Here is an 18756-nt window from a genome sequence, read left to right on the forward strand (position 1 = left end):
GGAGCTGGGATTGGCTTGCAGAGCCGTCACTCACCTGCCCCTGTCTCTCTCTCCCGTCCCTAGTGCCCCTCCAGCGCCTGTTTCCTCCCAGCCCGGCGGGGCGATGGCGAGGGCAGGCCTCGTCTAGCGCTGACGTCACCCTGTCTGTCTGCCTCAGACGCCCCTTTCCCTAGGAAACTGAATCTCCTTGGACTTGAATGAGGAGGAGCGAAGGGGGCGGGGGGAGCCGCTCGGAGCCTGCCTGGGCAGGAGCGAGAGCGAAACAAAGTCGCGAGTCTGTTCCAGCCAGCCCTGAGCAAACTTCCCGGGCCGGCGGGGGGAGGGGAGGGAAGGGAAGGGACGCGAGCAGAGCCCAGCCCAGCCCGGCCCGGCCCGGCTCGGGTCTCCTTCTCTGTCCGTCGGGGGGGCTGCCGCCGTAGTTGTTCGCCGTGCCCTCTCCCCTCCCTCCCTCCCTCCCTCCCTTCCTCCCCGGCCCCCAGGAGGAGCCCGGCTTGATGCGGTGCTGCCCGGCGAGCTCGGCTGCCTTCCCGTTCTTCGCTCGCCCCTTTTTTTAAATGTATCACTTGATGGGTGTGAACAGCACAGCCGCAGCCACACAGCCCAATGTCTCCTGCACATGCAACTGCAAGCGGTCTTTGTTCCAGACTATGGAGATCAGTAAGTACTTGCTCCTTCTCTCTCACCGCTGTCTCCCCGCCCGCCCAACTTTCACAGATGTGTGTGTGTGTGTGTGTGTGTGTGTACTTGTCCGTGTCTCCCCCCCCCCCCCCACACACACACACTCCCACCCCGGACGGATCGCTTTGTAGGGTTAGAAATACAAAATGTTAAGCGTGTTTGCTGCTCCCCGGTCCTGGCTGGCAGGCTCTGAGCTCCGGAGTCTTTCCCCCGCTGCCTCTCGGAGAGGGGAAAGTTGTTGGGTTTTTTAAAATGTCTTTTAAAAATAAACACATTGTTTAATTCCCTCTCTGCCCCGCCCGGTACACCTTTTCTCGTAACGCACCGCCAAGGAGCGAGTCGCGGTGATGACCTCTTGGCTATGTGTGTGTGACTTGTAAAAAGAAAAGGAGTACTTGTGCATAAGCTTATGCTCAAATAAATTTGTTCGTCTCTAAGGTGCCACAAGTACTCCTTTTCTTTTTGTGAATACAGACTAACACGGCTGCTACTCTGAAACCTGTGTGACTTGTGTGCTTTAATCCGATTTCAGCCCTCTCCTGCCTTTCCCCCTCCCCCAATTCTCTTACTTCCTTCTCCTCCACCCTCAAAAGTTGCTGTGTATATATAGGATGATCAGATGTCCCGATTGTATAGGGACAGTCCCGACTTTGGGGACTTTTTCTTATATAGGCACCTATTCCCCCCCCCCCCACACACACACACACGCACGCCCTGTCCCGATTTTTTTACACTTGCTGTCTGGTCACCCTGTGTATATGTGGGAATCAGTTGCATTTGGAAAGATCTGCATGTATGTAAGGAACGAACTCTCTCCTCTCCCCAGGGCACTTTATGGGGGCCTGTCAGTTGTACGTGGAGTCGCTGTATGGGAGACCGAGCAGACTTCTGCTGTGTAGTATTAACAGGGAGGGTTTGCTGCCAGGTCAGTGTTCCGGGGGTGGCAGCGGGAGAGGAAAGGTCTGTATCTGGGAAAGGGTGAGTTCTAGTCAGTTTCAGCTGGCTGCTTCTCTTAGCTTTGTCTCTGCCTGCGCCCCCAAGGCAGACGGGGAAACAGACTGCGAGGGCTATTTAAAGCGCAGGCAGAGAGTCCCGGCGTTAGGCTGGCGGATCCAGCAGCTCCAGGCGTCCTTACCTCCGCCAGACACATGAACCCTCCCTCTTGTTTTATTACAACGGTTCACCCCTGTAATTCCCCTGACATCCCAGGTATCCCTCACTGTGATTCTCTTTTCCTGCGCTTTCCCCCATCCCATGGAGCTGTTGTATTCTCAGTAGTCTCCCCCCTCCATTCCCCAGTTAGATTTTGCAAAGAGCAGGATTTGGGGGAGTGCAGTATTAGCTCCATTCTTGGTTGTTCCGTTGTCTGTTCCTAAAGGGTGCATTTGAGATAATGTGGCTGTGATAGGGAGATTGTGCAGGTCCCACTAACCTTCTGTACCAATTCCAGCTTTGAAGTGTACAGTCAGCTGTTATTATATGTCTTGATTTTAGGATGATGAATCAGTGAAGTTGCAGAAAGATGTCTGTGTTTTTCTCCTTTTCTCTCCCCCTACCCAAGACAATAACAATGGTGTAGTAGTAGCATTAAGTGGTCTCCTCAATTTGTGAGTGTGTGTGTGTGTGTGCTGGGGGGGAGATACACATGTACATCCAGCAATCTAGAATTTGTGACTATAAATAGTAATCGCTAGGTCTGAGAAGTAGATTAAGACAGTGTCTAGCCTGTAGGGTGGTTAAATAAGTCAAAGTTTTCCTGCCTGTCTGAAGGGGAAGAGGGCCTGGCTAATAAGCTGTATTGTTGGACAGACTGTGAAACCAAATACAAAAAAGCTTGGATCTGTTCACAAAGGTCTGAATACCTAAGGGTTAACTATAGGGACTAAAGAACTTGTAGAGATATTGCTGAAGGGACAGAGTGAAGTAAAAAACCATCAGGCAATGGAATTCAGCCCTTTTCTTAGTCTTTCTGCTCCAATTTTTTTTTTTTTTGATCTGCAGAAATTTCTAAATGTGTCACATCCTAAATAAACTATTTGACATGAATGCGTTGATGTGTAGACACCCATGTATGATCATGATCACACTTGACTCATTAGCTAGTTTAACATATGCTGTTGCCACACATTGGGCTGAGTGTTTTCTCCAGGAAGACTCTGCCTGGTATTTAAACATCACAAGTATTATACAAAAGGTACAAATAACAAAAGACCATGTCCTTCTCCATTTTGGGTGCTGTCAAGTAGTCTTGGTGTCTTGGCTTTGTGAGCAGAATACAAACCTCCTAGACACAGCACACACACCCCCCCCACCCAATGATGTAAAGTTTTTGCTGGGAGAGCAATGTCAGGTTCTGCCTGTCAAAACCCTCTCCTAATTAAAGATAAGTAAGTCCATTGAAATGATAGAATAGCTCCTTCATGTAAAAATAATTGTTGCTATTTTAATGGCTTTTCCATGCTAGCCCTGATCTTTCATCTGTTGCTGTTTAGGATTTAGAATATTTATGAGACACAGCATCCTCACATTAATAAAACCTAGCCATATTAATGCAGTTTTATTATAAAGCTATGCAAAGAATTTACTTGATTAGGAGGACAAAACTGCATTTAATGCTACTTCCATATATATTTTGAGTAGTTTGTACAATGGACAATTATGATCGTCCATCTTCCCCCACTCAGCATATATATATATAAAATAAATCCTTTTCAAATTCATCATTTTTTATTTAGGTTCTTCCCCTCAGCTAGGAATATAAACATAAACCTAATGATATTTTGGCTGACACTGAGGCAGTTTGGTTAATTTAGTTGTCTGCTCTTCCAAATAGACAACATTTCTCTCCCTTCTGATGAAGTGATGCTCAGGAGATTTTGACCCATAAGGTTAGTGTTGTCAACACTTTAACAGATAAATCTTACTTTTAAGTATCTTAATTAGCCACTGCATTAAAATTATATGTATGCATGTAGTTATTTGGAGGTTAGAGGGCTACACACAGAAATGGAGCAAATATTTGGAAAACTAGTTTTTTGTTTTTAAATCCATAAAAATGGAGTAGCAGTGAGTATTTTGTTGGACCAAATATCTCCAGTTTTGTGTTTGCCTTTTGAAATGCCATTTGAAATGCCTTTTGCCATTCTGCCTTTTGAAAATAGACCGTATGGAGCTGAGATAGAAAGCGAGCTATGTTTTGGTGTGATGGGTTTTAGTTTCGGGGATAGGGGTGTTTTTGTAGTTATTATTGTTTGAGATGTTGATTGGCTTTTCTAGCTATTATTTTTAAATGTATTGTCTGGAACCTGAATCAAAGTATCTCAACCTGTGTGGTTTTTCTACATCTAGAAGGCCAGATTCTGATCTGATTTATACCCTGTGCAACACTATTTGAGTCAGGGCAGAATCTGAACCTGGGTGTGTTGCTGCATTGAGTGAAAAATGGAAATTTGGGGCACAGACTTGCCCTCACTTACGCTCAGACAACCCTATTGGGCCAAATTAGTTCCTGATGTAAGGAGGTGAAAGTAAATTGAGCTGTGCCCATCGATGCCAGCAGGGAATTTTGCCCATTGTCTTCATTGGGGTTGCGGTACTGTCCATTTTCAGATTTTTCTCCAGTTTCTGAAAGACTCAGCAGCAGACTGGACAGCATTGGGCCCTTAGGCTTTTGGATGGTCAGATTCCTGTGTTCCCTGCACATCTTGGACTGACCAGGTTGTTTGAATTTTGAAAAATCTATTGGCATTCACATGCTGGGCATTAAAACGTGTTCATCTTGAATTTTAAAATAAACCATGCCCTTTATACGGTATGCACCTTTAATCTTGATTTAATCTCATTCATGTTCAGACAAAACTAAGCTGGATTTGCCTGATTTTATTAACACTACCAGTACTGAATAGACCATTATTCTTTTTTGACTTTAACAGACCATGTTAGGTATGCATACCAATGATACTATATAAATACATAATAAAGATATCGCTCCCTTTTATGCCAACCAGTGAATAAATGTAAATTATTTCTCTGTCCCACAGCATAATGAATCTGAGGAACTTTTTATTTTTTTTAAAACTAGGTCAGGTCAAGGCAGTGATGATGTAAAAAGTAGCATATTAAAAGAAATAGCATCTGCACAGTTTGTCTTCTGAAGAAAAAGTCTCTCCTACAGTCTGACTCATGGCATGGGTTTCTTTTTGGAACCGTCTGGGCTGTTTTTGAATCTTATTCCTTGATTTTTTTTTTTTTTTTAGAGGTACTGTCCATTTTCAGATTTTTCTCCAGGTTCTGAAAGACTCGGCAGCAGACAGATGCCAATCACTGATGTTGCTACTGCCTGTGTGCAACCCCAGGAAGAATTAAGAAAATGTAACTGTTTTTTGCACAATCGCTTTCATTAAGATGGAACCAGTTTTGCTAGAAGCTTGTATGTCAGACTGTTACACTGCTTAGCTCCTCTACCAAACAGTGTCTTTCTAACACTGCACACTTTTCCTGTGCTGTCAGTCAATCAGCACTGTGATCCTGATCCAAAACACACTGAAGTGGATGGAAGCCTTTTCAACGACTTCATTGGGCTTTGGATCAGACCCATAACAGTTTATTTTGCAGTAGGTTACTTTAAATTGCTGGCAAATAGCTAATTTCTGTGAGGCCCGAGTTGTTACCTTGCTGTGTAAAATGGGACTAGTTACACGAACGCTGCTCCTGGTCTGGATTTAATAGAAAAGACAGAGTTGTGCCTCCACTGGACTGATTATTAGCAGAGTTTTTCACTGGCTATTTGACTTATCTTTTTAAAATAACTATTTTAACTGGCCCTAAAAGCGGTCAATTTTGTAGCTGTAAATATAGTGTAGGAATGCAGCAGGAAAGTTAGCATAACTGCAAACTCTTTTTAATTTAACCCTCTCTCTATAAGTAGGTAAGCTGTGAAACCTACTCAACGTTTCGGTGCAGTCTTTAGTCCATATGACAAGCATGAGTATTTAGACAGATTAAAGCAGGTGGCATCTGTTTGTGGCACTCTGGGATTAGGATTGCAAAGGGGTTTTTTTGGTTTTCTTTTTTTTTTCTTTTTTTTTTTTAATGCCAGGTTCAAAGTCTTGACTACTGTAGTGACTAAAGAGAGTCCTCTGAGGGCATGTCTACACTACCCAGTTACAGCGCAGCTGCTGCAGCGCTGTGACATGGGCAGTGTAGACATGCTTAATCGCCAGGGGAGAGCTCTCCTGGCGATTTAAAAAAAAAAAAAAAAAATCCCATCCTGAACAAGTGGTGGTAGCTTTATCGCTGGAAGCCATGTCTATACTGCCGCTTTTCAGCGCTAAAACGTTTGTCGCTCAGGGGTGTGTTTTTTCATACCCCTGAACTACAAACGTTTTAGCGCTGAAAGTAGCAGTGTAGACACAGCCTGACTTGATGTAGTGCCAGTACTCTGTGCCACGTTAAACCAGACAGACGTCTTCTCTATGGCCCTAATCAATCAGGCTGGGTGAAGGAGCTCAGGGGTGATTTAAATGTTGGCTGAGTCTGTAAATAACTAATTATTCATCTGAATAAACAAATCAGTGCTGCGCCCTTCATTCAATAGCTCACTTTCCTGCTTGCTAAAACCAGCAAAACTGTTTTTATTCAGTTCAATGTTCTCCATAGATGAGTCTTGTGACTGCCCAGTTTGTCCAGCACTAGAGTCATTCGCACTGGTAATGGGTTCCTTGTGGATGCCAAGCTGAACTGTGCAGGGTTATTTTAGACCACAAAAGGCGGTCTGAGGAAGTTAGGCGGCCATGATCAGAGAATGCTTCTGTGCTTTCCTAGAACTTAAATATGCTAGCGTGATGCAGGTGAAAAACACTAATGACTTCAGTGGGAATGCTTAAGGGGTAAGGTGCTATTATTATTCACAGTGAGTAAGGAACTGGTCGGTTTTCTTTTACCGATGTTAACCAAAATATTCTGGAGATTTATTATTATTATTTATTATTAAAGTAGTTAAAATATTCTGTAAGGAAATGAGAACATTCTCCTGACATCCTTACAGCTGGAAAGCAGACGTTATACACAAATTTAAAAGTGGCTTAGATTGCTGGTTTTAAACCATTCTGAGTTGACCATCTGAGTGGATTTCTTTCTGAAGGTAGAACTTTTAAATCTTTGCATTTTTGAGTTTAATAACCAAATACAGATGGCTCACCCTAGTATCATGTCTCCTTTCCGCCCCCAAACTATTTCTTTTCAAATGTGTGTCATCATTGACATCCCATGTCAATGGCAGCACTTGACCTGTTGCCCTCTGTTGACCGAAAGAATCTGAGTTACTAAAATATTGACTTTTTCTGTCACATAATATAGTTTTTGACTAAAGTTTTCGTAAACAAGACCAGTACATGTCAGCGAATGGCCCATAAACAGCACAGGTCTGCTACCAGCTTTTTAAAAAGCTGCTGTCTCTTTACACAAAGCCTACTTTGTCGCTGAAATCTCAATTTGATATGTACAAACCAAAGTTAGGAGAGTTCTGCCTCTCTTTGGTTGTGTCTTCAAGGGGGGAAGGGTGTTTTTACAAAGATAGCCATCTCCAGTAAAATCCAAGAGCAGGCAAAGAACAGGTTGTAGCTACTTTAAGGGAAGAACTACCAGTGCTTTGTCTCCACTGGTATTTTACATAGGAATCTCGAGCTAGCTCTGTGTTTAAAACTTTTTCTTTTTTTCAGTGAAGGCATAATTATAATTTACTTTTCACTTCCTACTGTGCCTAGATATCACAGGGGTCTTAAAATGATGATTTATTATGTGCCCCAGGACAATGACTTCAATCTTTGTGCTTTATTCCCTTCATTCAGTGTTGATTATAAAAGAAATGGAGGAAGAACAAGTATCAAGTACATTTAAAAGAAAGAGAGTCAGACTTTTTTCTTCTTCTTCTGTGCTGTACTCCATGTCCTGATACCACAAGGTGGGTCAAAGTCAGGTGGCATGCATTGGAAGGGGGGCACCTGAATTCATGTATAATGCAAAGCACTGACATGATACAACTAACTCTTCTTTTTGGTCGATATCGTGATAGATTTAGGAGAATACTTGACACGATAAGTTTTGTTACTCTGTGTCATGAGGGTATGTGTTACTCACCAAATAAGTCTTTTTAAAATTATTTTTAGGTGTACTGAAATTGTATCAGGTTCTCGAATACTAATAATTGGGGTGCCTGATGGATGTTGTAGAAATGCATTTGATAAATAGCTAGATTACGTAGGGACTGAGGTTTTCTCCACATTTTTCAATATTGTAAAAAAGAATTTAGCCCGACTCTCCTGATTTCTTTGAAAATGTAAGGAGTAGGTGCCTAAAAGAAGAAAGTTCTCCTTTTAAATTATTATTGTTTTTCTTTTGCTGTTGCTCTCCGAACATGCTAAAATTCAAAAATCTCTTGGTCAGAGAGCTGGCAGGCTCAATGGAATCCTCAAATGAATTTGAAAACCCAAATTATAAATGGATAGAAAAGGCCTTTCCAAGGGAACCACGTAAATATACAGTGACTCTCACAGACAGTAACTGTGATGATCTAGATTTTTTTCCCATGCGGTAAACAATTGTACAGTCGCAGGTGTTGGTCTTGTTTCAGTTTAATATTACCAGTTATAATTTAGTAACTCTAATCAGCTAATGGGCTATTTACTTGTAATGGTTTTTAAATAAAAACCATCTTTCAAGAAGAACATTTGTTTTTTATAAAGAAATGGCATGTGTGGCACACTTTCTAATCCAGTACTTTAAGTTCTTTGGTTCAGATGGTTACAATATGTCTGTTATCAGCAGTATTTATTTTGCCTTGTTACTAGCAACTCCTGGCATGGAAGGCATACAAGTAGAGATATACAAGGGGCCCTCTGCTGCATTATGTATATTCTCTGTTCACATGAGTATATTCCTAAACAAACATGCAGGAAAGGGGCCATTAATGTTAATGGGAGTTGTATGCTAGCACTAAGACCAAGATCCAGAGAGGGAATGTGCCAGTTCGTCCATTAGAGTCCGGGGCTAGAGGGAATGGCACTGTGACTAAATTGCTGGGTGATCTTGGTCGAGTCACTTGAGGCAGATCCTCATCTGGTGTAAATGGTGATAGCTCCACTGAGATGAACGGAGCTATGGTCGTTTACACCAGCTGAGGATCTGTTCCTTGGAATCAAATCCCTGTCTCATTGATGTCAATGAAAGGTGAAATCCTGGCCCAACTGAAGTCAATGGGAGTCTTTCCACTGATTTGAGAGGAACCAGGATTTCATCTCAAGACTCCATTGAACTTCAGTGAGACTAGGATTTGATCCTTTATCTCACTGTGCCTACATTTCCATCTGTAGCTTCTTCCCTACTTCACTGTTGCAACAGTTAGTGGTCTTTGATTGAATTCCTTGAAGAGTGATCAAGGTATAAATGCAGAATATTACATTGTACAGTGTTGTATGTGTTTGGACAAATATTGTTAGTATTTGAAAGGCTAGCATAGTCATTTACGGGGTGGGACAGAGATCATTTGTATACCTGTTGATTTTTAAGTGTTTTCAACAATTCCCAAGGACTACGGATTCATTTTATTTTTATTTTTTTGGTAAAGGGTAACTTGCTTAACGCTGCCAAAAATGACTTAAAATAAACTCAATGGACTTTCTGAAGGCTATTGGATAATTTGAGGAGGCAGTATCTCTTTTCAGATACATTTCAGCTGTATCAGTTTGTCATCCTTATTCAGAGGATTTGGGTAACTATTCCAGGTAAACAGGGGTTTGATGGTTTGCCAAGGAATATAGCTTAGAAGACAGCACTTTGATCTGCATTTTAAATGTTTCTTTGTAATGAACATTTTTCATAATTTTCTTTCTAAGTCTGTAATGCTGAGGTTTGTTTTTTATTAAAAAGAATAGCAAAAACATATTACCAGACATTTATTATTAGTTCCTTATCTGTAAAATACAGGATTTCGAGATCTCCTGATGAAAAGTGCTATATAAGTGCTAAGAATTATTATTTATTATCTACCTTGGAGCCAGCAAAAATTCTAGCTCATCACATGTAGTGGTATACCTCCTAACGGCATGATTATGGCAAACAGGAAATTAGTAGAGCTGTTAATTTATTATCAAAGCTTTGAGTTTCTTTTGAATACACTAACTTTCTCCAGTGAGAAACCTAAACTGGCACTAGCATTTTGAACACTGTATATTATACAGGACTTATCTTGACTGTCTACCTTCTACCTAATGCTGGGGGTCTCTGATTTAGATTTTTCTCCCTAAATAGGACACTTAAAACTGCTTAGTCTTGTCTCTCACATATTAGAAGATAGTGACTTAAATGAACATGTCAGGCACTTTGTACAAATAATTTGCTTGGTTTTCTCTAGCTGTTCAGAATCTTTTCTACATCCTCCACCTCACCTTCCTGATCAAATTAACAATTGGTCCCCAGAAAAAGTCTAGGGTGCTTGTTACACACACAATCTCTCACACATGAGAAATGATGACTGTTGTGTTTGATGGATGTAATGTGGATCCAGGTTTATCTAGAAGAAAGATGGATAGAAACACAGAAGACATTTTAAAAAGGTTTAATTTATTTTACTTCTTAATCCTTCTTTCTTGAAGCTGATCTGTGCAAAATTTATTTTTTGGTTGGGAAACTGATGTCCTTAAGGATGAGGGCCTAGAAAGCAGGCTTTTGCAAATAGCTTCACCAGTGCCTTCTAGTATTGACTGGTTGCTTTTCTACTGCACTAGTCACAGGACTTTCTAGGGCAGAGATGTCCTACTGCCCCAGACTGGTAGCTTTCTGCCTGTGGGCACTGGTCATGGTCAGGTCATGTTCAGAAGAGACCAGCTCCATTCCATTTGTAATCTAAACTAGCACGTGAACCCAGGTCTCCAGAGCCATGTAATAGTTAGTCCCATATGAATGCCTTAGGACAAACAAGGTCTTGTGTCTATTTAACTTGTATCTTTCTGCACCCTTCTCTAGAACTAAAATGTCTTCCTTCAATTTGACTTTATTATGCTGTGCATGTACTTGAGACTGGTTGCTGAAATTGGACTTATGGTCGCACATGGCCATGTGTCTTGTAAAACCTGCAAGCATGGTAGCTGAATTTACAAGTGATGCGTGCTCACGTGCCTGATATTAGCACTGAGTCCTCCTAAACCTTTTTTCTGTTTTATGACCTGATAGTAATTTTGTGATATGTGTAGAAAATTTTTTGAGAGAGTCATGTATAATTTATACAGTAGAACAGTATCATTGAACTTTAGAATTTGTATTTGATAAGGGGGTGCATTTATGCTGTATTTAGAAGAGTTAGTTTTCTTTTTTGAGATGCGTTGTAATGACAGTTGGACTATAGATTTTCACACTGAGATCTAGCACAGAATTTTTAACTTCTCAAGATGCTTGTTGAAGTTATTCTGTGGGTATTTGTGTATTTCTGTAATGCCTTCAAATTGTGTGTGTGTGCATGCATGCACAATATACGTACAATACTGCGCAAATCACTTAATAAAATTGACCATGATTCTCAATTATATATGGCTAATTTAGCACTTAAAATACATGCACAAAAGCATTTACATGTGCAAACATATTTGCTGATGCCAGGCTATTAGTACTGTTTGTTTGCATCTGCAGCTTGAAAATTTGGGCATGTAATATGGAATTACCCTTCAGCAGGTGCAACTTAATTGCCCACATTTGCAAACGCGACTCATGCAATCCAACAAGTAGAATTTAGCTTGATGATTAAATACGTACATGCAAGCTGTTTATTAACCAACAGTTTTAAAGTTACTAAAAGTGAAAATATTTAATTACAAAAATCTATATAAATTTGCAAGGATATATGCAGGAATTGTTTGTTTTTGGGGGGTTTTTTTTGGTCTTGTATCGCTTTTATTCACATTCTGTCCAAAATGTCAAGTAGACAGTTTGTTATTGTAAGCTCCTGCAAACATTGTCAGTAATAATTCTGTAAAACTATTAATCAACTTTGCATGACACTGTGCAAACAGACTGAGTAATTTCTTTGTTCTTTTCTTTTTACTTTGTAATTGGTGTCTGTAAAAGCCCAAAGGTTTGGTCTTGTGGAAAGCATGATTCATTTATTGGTGTCTGTGCTGACTAGTTATCTTTCAGTAATTCCAGAGTAGTGCTAGAAGCCAAGAGTGATTCATACATGGCTAAGTGCACAAACAAATGGGGTCATGGCCATCTGCAGAAACTTTTCTAATCTATTTATGGTATCGGAGAAAGAAGTGGGTGTATTAAGGATGATGGAATAGGTGTCAATTTCACTGCTGAATGTAACCAGTTAAACAACACTAACCATTACTTAAAAACCACTTTCTGCTTGTTGCTAGGGCTAATTACAATAGATTACATTAAAATGCTATCATTTCCACTTAGTGTATCTGACCTAAGTTTACTGAGATTGTGATTTTTTTTTAAACAAACATAACTATAATGATAGTTCCCTTTAACCTACCTCAAAATCTAGAGGCTGACATTAATTGTCTTTGTAGATAATGGCTTAACCCTTGCTTTCTGTTATCCAGGGTTGCACTGGTATATGCCATTATTCCACTGCACTCGGAATTTGGGCCAATACTTGCCTGTTCATGAGCAGGGATAGCATTCCATTTTTACACATCTAGCAAAACTTCCATGGAACAGCTTAGAAAAGTAAACACAGTGGGCAAGTTGGTTGATTCTCCTCTCAGATGCTGCTCCATTGGCTTCCTTGGTGTTACCTGTTTGAGTGGAAAGCTGGTTCTAGTCAGGACATCTATTCTGGAGTGACTTTTTCTCCTTTGCATTTGACTAGTGGTGAGAATTGATTTCACTCTGCGCTCAAATGAATGAATGCATCAGTGCTAAGTGCACCAAATATTCAAACTGTGCTCTGCTCAGATAGAAACTCCTTCATTCTGTCTTCTGTTTGGGGGATTCAGAGTTGCCTCAGCGTTGCTTAGACGTGTAGTGAAGCCAGATACAGGCAACGCCATGGCATTTGTTGTCTGTGCTGCCAGAAGCAAGAAGGGGGGTTGCGGCGAATAGGAGAGAAGGGAAAGTCCTAATAAGAGTATCAAGGGACAGATGCTGTAGTAATAATAATACCTAGCTCTTATAGAGCTTCCCTTCAGTAGATCTCAAAGTGCTTTTCACAGGCTTAAATGTATTTACTGTCACAAGAGCCCTGTGAGGTTCTAGTATCATTACCACTTTTACTGATTGGGAAACTGAGGCACAGAGAGGCTAAGTGACTTGTCCAGGTCACGCAGAGTGGAGCAGGGAATTAAGCCCAGATCGCCTAAATCTTAAACTAGTGTCCTAGCCACTGGACCATCCTTCCTCTTGCTGTCTATCGACTAGGACCAGCTTAGCAATGTGGAAAGGACTAAGAGGCAGGTTTTGGGCCACGGAATCCTCTCTAATCTTCATGCACCCATGAAGCCAATGAGTTCTGCTGCAGGTGTAGGGTCATATATAGCTCTTTTGTCTTAAACTGAAATGCTTCATGCAAGAAGTAAGTGTATTGTTATACAAGACGTCACGCTTGCAGTGACAAATCTCAAAGTGCTTTATAAATACCTCTCACAGGGACATGGATAAGCATTACATTGGAGATGAGCTTGAATGGCAACACTGAATGTAGTTCATGAAATTTGCAACATGCCCAAGTTCAAGGGTACCCCTTTCCAGGAGGGGTTGGTTTGGTCACATCTGTGGTGCACCTCGCTTACATAAGAGTACATTGAAGCCTAGAGATCAGTGGCTTGATTACTCAGTAAGTTGAACATGTGCACTAGGGCTGACTGAGAAGTGGGAATAATCTGGCACAAACTTCATCAATTTTTGAAATTGAAAATTTTAAACACTTTGACTAGCTGGACATAAGAACAGTCTTACTGGGTCAGACCAATGGTCCATCTAGCCCAGTAGCCTGTCTTCCAACAGTGGCCAGTGCCAGATGCTTCAGAGGGAATGAACAGAACAGGGCAATTATCAAGTGATCCATCCCCACTCATCTAGTCCCAGCTTCTGGCAGTCAGAGGTTTAGGGCCACACAGAGCATGGGGTTGTGTCCCTGACCATCTTGGCTCTTTTGTATACTTGCTGTGTGTGCACCCACAAATGGCCCAAACAGGAAATATACTCCAGGAGGAGAACTGACCTGGACTTTTGCTCAAACACTGATGAATCTCTTCTGATGTCTGAATTGCATTCTTCTCCCACTTTATTTAAACTAACAGACTGGGTAAGTCACGTGCTAGACTTACTTGCAGGGTGTGGGGAGGGAGGGAGCAATGCCATTTGGATCAAGTCCCATGAGACTTCTAGCCATTGAACATTGGGGCCAAAATTTCAAACCTGAATACCTAAATTAATGCTTCTAAATCCATAATTAGGATCCTGAGTAAGCGTAGCCTGATTCTCGGATGTGCTGAACACCTGTGGCTTCCACTGACTTTAGTGGGAGCTGCGGGTTCTTGGAACCTCTGAAAATACTTAACTGTTCTCAATCCCAGGACTAGGGATTATGCTCTTAAAGTGAGATTTTTTTTTTCTAAATGCTCAGCTTTGATCTAACTCTATGTTGAGAAAGTTTGAAAATCCAACCTTTAATGCGCTGGGTTGGAGTTTTTGTTGTTGTTTGGTTTTAAACCTTCAAATGGAAAACATAGTGAAGTCCCAAACCTCTCCTGGTCTCCACACACTTCACCTGTTCTGCATTCCACATGCTGCTGTTGCTGATCCTAGACACACACTAATGTCTAGTGGAGTTACTCACACAGACTTGGCTAATCTGAACATTCCTTTGGTGTATGTGGCCAAGGGTGGGGTCCCCTGAATGGAGTTAGTGGCTTAAAATACAAAGGCCCTTGCTGCCATCACATGTGTGCAGAAGCACCCACAATACAGCAGCTGTGCTCTCTGTTAATCACATGCACAAAGGGGGTAGCTGGGTGGGAAGGGGTTTGATCAAGGGCCTTGTGGAGCTGAGATGAATTCAGCGAGGTCTTGGCCCTCCAGTTTCCACATTGTGGGAGGAAGGATTTCTGAGCAGAGAATGTTCTCTAGTTCTCGGTAAAGCACTTGGAGTGAAATCCTGGCCCTCTTAAGTAACTGGGAGTGTTGCCATTGGCTTCAGTAGGTCCAAGTTTTCTGGTGTCTCTGCATTTGCTCTGGTCTGTTGGCGCATGGTAGGCTTGATGCCACTTTACACCTGCTCGTGCTTTGAGAAGACAGTGATGTGAAACGTGCGCATTATAGGCCCAATTTGCAGAGGTACCAATGACCTGCAACTCCAGGGAAGTCAATGGGAGCTGCACGGGCTCGGCTCCTCTGAAAACCAAATCCTAAACCTTTTGTACAGGTGTAGGAAGTGCTGTGGTTCCCCTTCGCCTCCTCCCCACATCTGAGAGAGAGCGAACAGCCTCCCTCCACCGCTACTCAGTGTCTCAGTTGGCTTGTGTGCTCCACTGGCTCCAATAACAGACCCCAGCATATATAACATTGGTCCCTTCCAAACTGAGCTCAGCATTGTCCAATAAAGTTATACTTTATAATACTTAACCATAAGTCACATTATTCTATTTCACTCATTCCTGAATGAAAATTAGCTTAGGTTTTAATTGTTTCTAGTTTAGGATACAGTATCTCCTTTGTTCTTGTTTTAGGCCTATAGTGGAGACTTTTTAAGGGAAAGTACTTTTCCTATGTGGTACTATATACCTTGTTGGTATATAGTAACTTCAAAGACTAAAATATTCTTGTTTGTCTCCCCCTCGTGCCCCACCCTCACAAGTAGTTTAATATTTTTAATGATCTTGGTTGTGAATGAAGCAATGAAGACTCATTCTCCAACCCTGGAATGACTGATACTTTACAGTGTATACAGATTGTTCTTGCTGCAGCTTTTGCCATCATATCTTGCCGAGGACTTTAATCATGCAGAATTCTAGGGTAGTGTTACTGAAAATACGGTTCTCGTTGGACGTGTCGGTCATTGCCACAGGCCTGAGTTGTGAGGAAAAATGAACATAATGGACAAACTGAGTTGGATAAATTCACTATGTCCTTTTATTAGTATTTTTTTAATAGAAGCTGCATTCACTGATATGTAAGTTCTGAAAGAAGGTATTTCAGATTTGAAGGAAACCTGCGTGAATGGGTCTAATTTTTTCAGTTATGGAGCAAGAGGGGAATGGGCCCCGAAGTAGGAGTAATGAGTAAAGAACTAGCTGCTCTTGAATAAGAGTAGCAGTTGTACCTGCACATTAAGGAACTTTTTTATTCACTTGACCATCGAGCTTTGTTGCACTCCAGATGACAAATGCACTTCAGTCTCAAAGAGCCTATGGCTTTGAAGAAATCTTGCGCCATCCTACATTCTTTTTTTTTTCACTTGGCATAGGTAGGATCAGAATGTGCTCTGTGTGTGTGAATCTTCCCTGACTATATGTTGAAGAATTTTTTTACTGCAGCTTTGTTTTAATTTTACATTAAACCAAGCCAGTCTCTTCCAAAAAAAGATCTCAGGTGCAAGGCACAGGCCCACTTAAATTAAAAAAAAAAAAAAAACAACAACAAATCTAAGCAAAATTTGAAATTAGGTGTTACAAAAATAGGTAAGTAGGTCTGTTGCACAATGGTTTTTATAGCTTCTAATGTTAATGTCATAATATCCTGTATCCTGATCACTTTAGTTGAACTGAAAATATGATGGGCATCATGGGGGGGGGGGACAATAAACCTAAGATAATAGGAATAAAGTTCTAGGAAAAACATTTCCTGTTGTTTTCCAAACTAAATACATCTGTTATATTTTGTTTTGCTTTTTTGTTTTTTAAGAAGGCTGGGAGATGACATTACTCTTCACTGTATTTGCAAGCCAGACTATATCTGTAATGTTCATTCTCTCAGTATTTGGCAGTAGGTGGAGTGTAAAGACTTTTTTTTTTTGTTAATTGTTGTAACAACTGGAAGGTGAAAAATGCAAACTCTCTTGCAGCTGTACTCTCTAATTGTACTGATGCCAAAAGCTGAAGCTCAGTTTTCTAGCTTGATCAATGTTGTTAGTTTAAGTAGTTGGATAATTTAGTAGCTGTAGGCACTCTTGTCTGACTAGCGTGAGCCTGGATTGCTTTGTTTGCCCATCTTGGGAAGGACAGGAGGGGACTTCCCTTTGAATACAAGTTTCCCCTGCCTCAAACAACTGTCAGTTGACACTTTCTGTGGCTGATACCCAACCCTTTTGGAATTGAGGGACAAAGGAAACCGTGGATATGATGCTTTGACCTTGCAGCCTCACATTCAGCTAGACACACTTTCCTGTTGCCATATAAAGCCTTTCATTCTCCTTTCTGGAGGGGCATAACATGGGCCCTTCATCCAAAGCATCCTCTTTTTTTTTCTTTTCTTTTTCTTTAACTAGGCTTGCTTACCAGGTATTGCCCATGAAACTAGGCACTAGGCCTTCAGGGCAAAACATCCATCGGCACAGCTATAGTGTGATGTGCACTCCTTCCCTTTTATTCAACCCATTGTTTAACAATTTTTCTCTGTCCTGGGAGTCTGTTTGGCCTGTCTTCAACTTTGGCTAAGGGGTAACCGGGTGAGACAATGACTTCCTCGGATGCACAGGCCTCTGAAGGGGGAAAACCATGTTTCTTTTCTGAGCAGCATCTTAACCAATACAAGAAATGCAGCAATAGTGACTTCTAGGAAGGGGGCAAAAAAAAAAAGGAAGTTGAGGTACGGCAGGGAAACTATTGCAGTAGATCAGTGCATATTGGCTTTGCCTGCCAAAGGCTGTGCTGATTACAAACACTGATGAAAGCTAAAGACTCATATGAGCAATCCATAGCTAGCGTAGTCTCCCCTCAACCTTGTCACTGAAATCTCTGGATTTTAGCTTATTTCTGAAAAGCCCTTTTCTTGAAATTTAATATACTTTTTAGGATGGCCATCCACCTTGAAGACAGCATGAAGCCCTGGTTCCCAGCTTGGCCGATGACCTGCTGTGTGCCTATTGGCAATTCTTTTCTCCTCTAATCGTATCCGTCTTAGGGCATGTCTACGCATGGAGTTATTCTGGAATAGCTATCCTGCATTAAATCTACACTCATGAGAAAGAGAGAGATTTCTGAAAGGCTCTTAATTTTGAGATCTGAGAATACTCATTGCTGTTAAACCAACGGGCTTCTCTGTAAGGAACTTCTCTACATCAATAGGTGACTGTGCCTTTACAAAGCAGGGAAGAAGTGAGCCAGCCCTCTAGAAGGAAGGAGGCTGCTGCTTCTAGGGCGTAAGAACCAGGTGGTGGTTGACCTGGAGTTCCTTGCTAGCCACATGGGATTGTGCTGGCTAGAGCCTTCTGGTAGCCCTGGCAGGGAGAATGGGGAAGGGCTGTTCCAAACTAAATCTGAGTCAAGGTTTATTCACTGCATTTCCCTGCCCTCTATAACAAACTACTGGGAAACTGCTTTCAACAGTGTCAGTTCCTGGAGTGGGCTCTAGTGGAAGTGAAAGAGGAGAGACCCCTCCCCACCACAGTCTCACTGCTGAGGTTGTCACTTCATAGTCCTTTGAATATTAAGGCTTTGCTTGTTTTGAACTCTCCTTATTGACTAAAACAAAAGAGCTTATCCAGGAGGAGGTTATACGGACATATCTTGTGCCAAATGTATTTTGGACCTTGAAACATGGCTGCCCCTACATAGACTTTTTTTTTTTTTTTTTAGATCCACCTAAGCTGTGTACACCTCTGTTTTGTTGGCAGGACACTCAGTTGTACAAACCGTATAAGATGAAACCACTAGCAGCAGCAGGTGTTGGCCAAGCCAATATAACTACCTGTTCCTGCTTGTAGATGGAGTTTGTGGGGCACCATTTAGGACAGTGGTTCTCAATCTAATTACCATTGTGGGCTGCATATGCAGCTGACTCTGTGTTATGTGGGTTGCATCCATACAATATACATACTACCTGTATGGCCCTGAGGATGTCACATGGGCTGGGTGCTGA

At 41.6% G+C, this 18756-nt stretch overlaps 1 protein-coding gene across 3 annotated transcripts in view; it reads left to right on the top strand.

The window, feature by feature from the left end:
- Window positions 1-37: 37 nt before the first annotated feature.
- The window catches only part of PMEPA1 (prostate transmembrane protein, androgen induced 1), a 66925-nt gene continuing 48206 nt past the window's right edge, over window positions 38-18756 (top strand). The window contains exons 1-2 of one of the 3 annotated variants that reach the window (XM_038370294.2): window positions 225-657; window positions 7527-7639. Coding sequence is in view for 2 of the 3 variants with exons in the window: in XM_038370290.2 (XP_038226218.1) it covers window positions 555-657 (103 nt within the window). In the remaining variant the exon portion in view is untranslated. Of the gene's footprint in view, window positions 658-7526; window positions 7640-18756 lie in introns of all 3 variants that reach the window. The other 2 variants (XM_038370290.2, XM_038370292.2) reach the window with 2 other exon arrangements.

The sequence above is a fragment of the Dermochelys coriacea genome, chromosome 13 (genome assembly GCF_009764565.3).
Source record: "Dermochelys coriacea isolate rDerCor1 chromosome 13, rDerCor1.pri.v4, whole genome shotgun sequence".
In the NCBI taxonomy this organism is placed as follows: Eukaryota; Metazoa; Chordata; order Testudines; family Dermochelyidae; genus Dermochelys; species Dermochelys coriacea.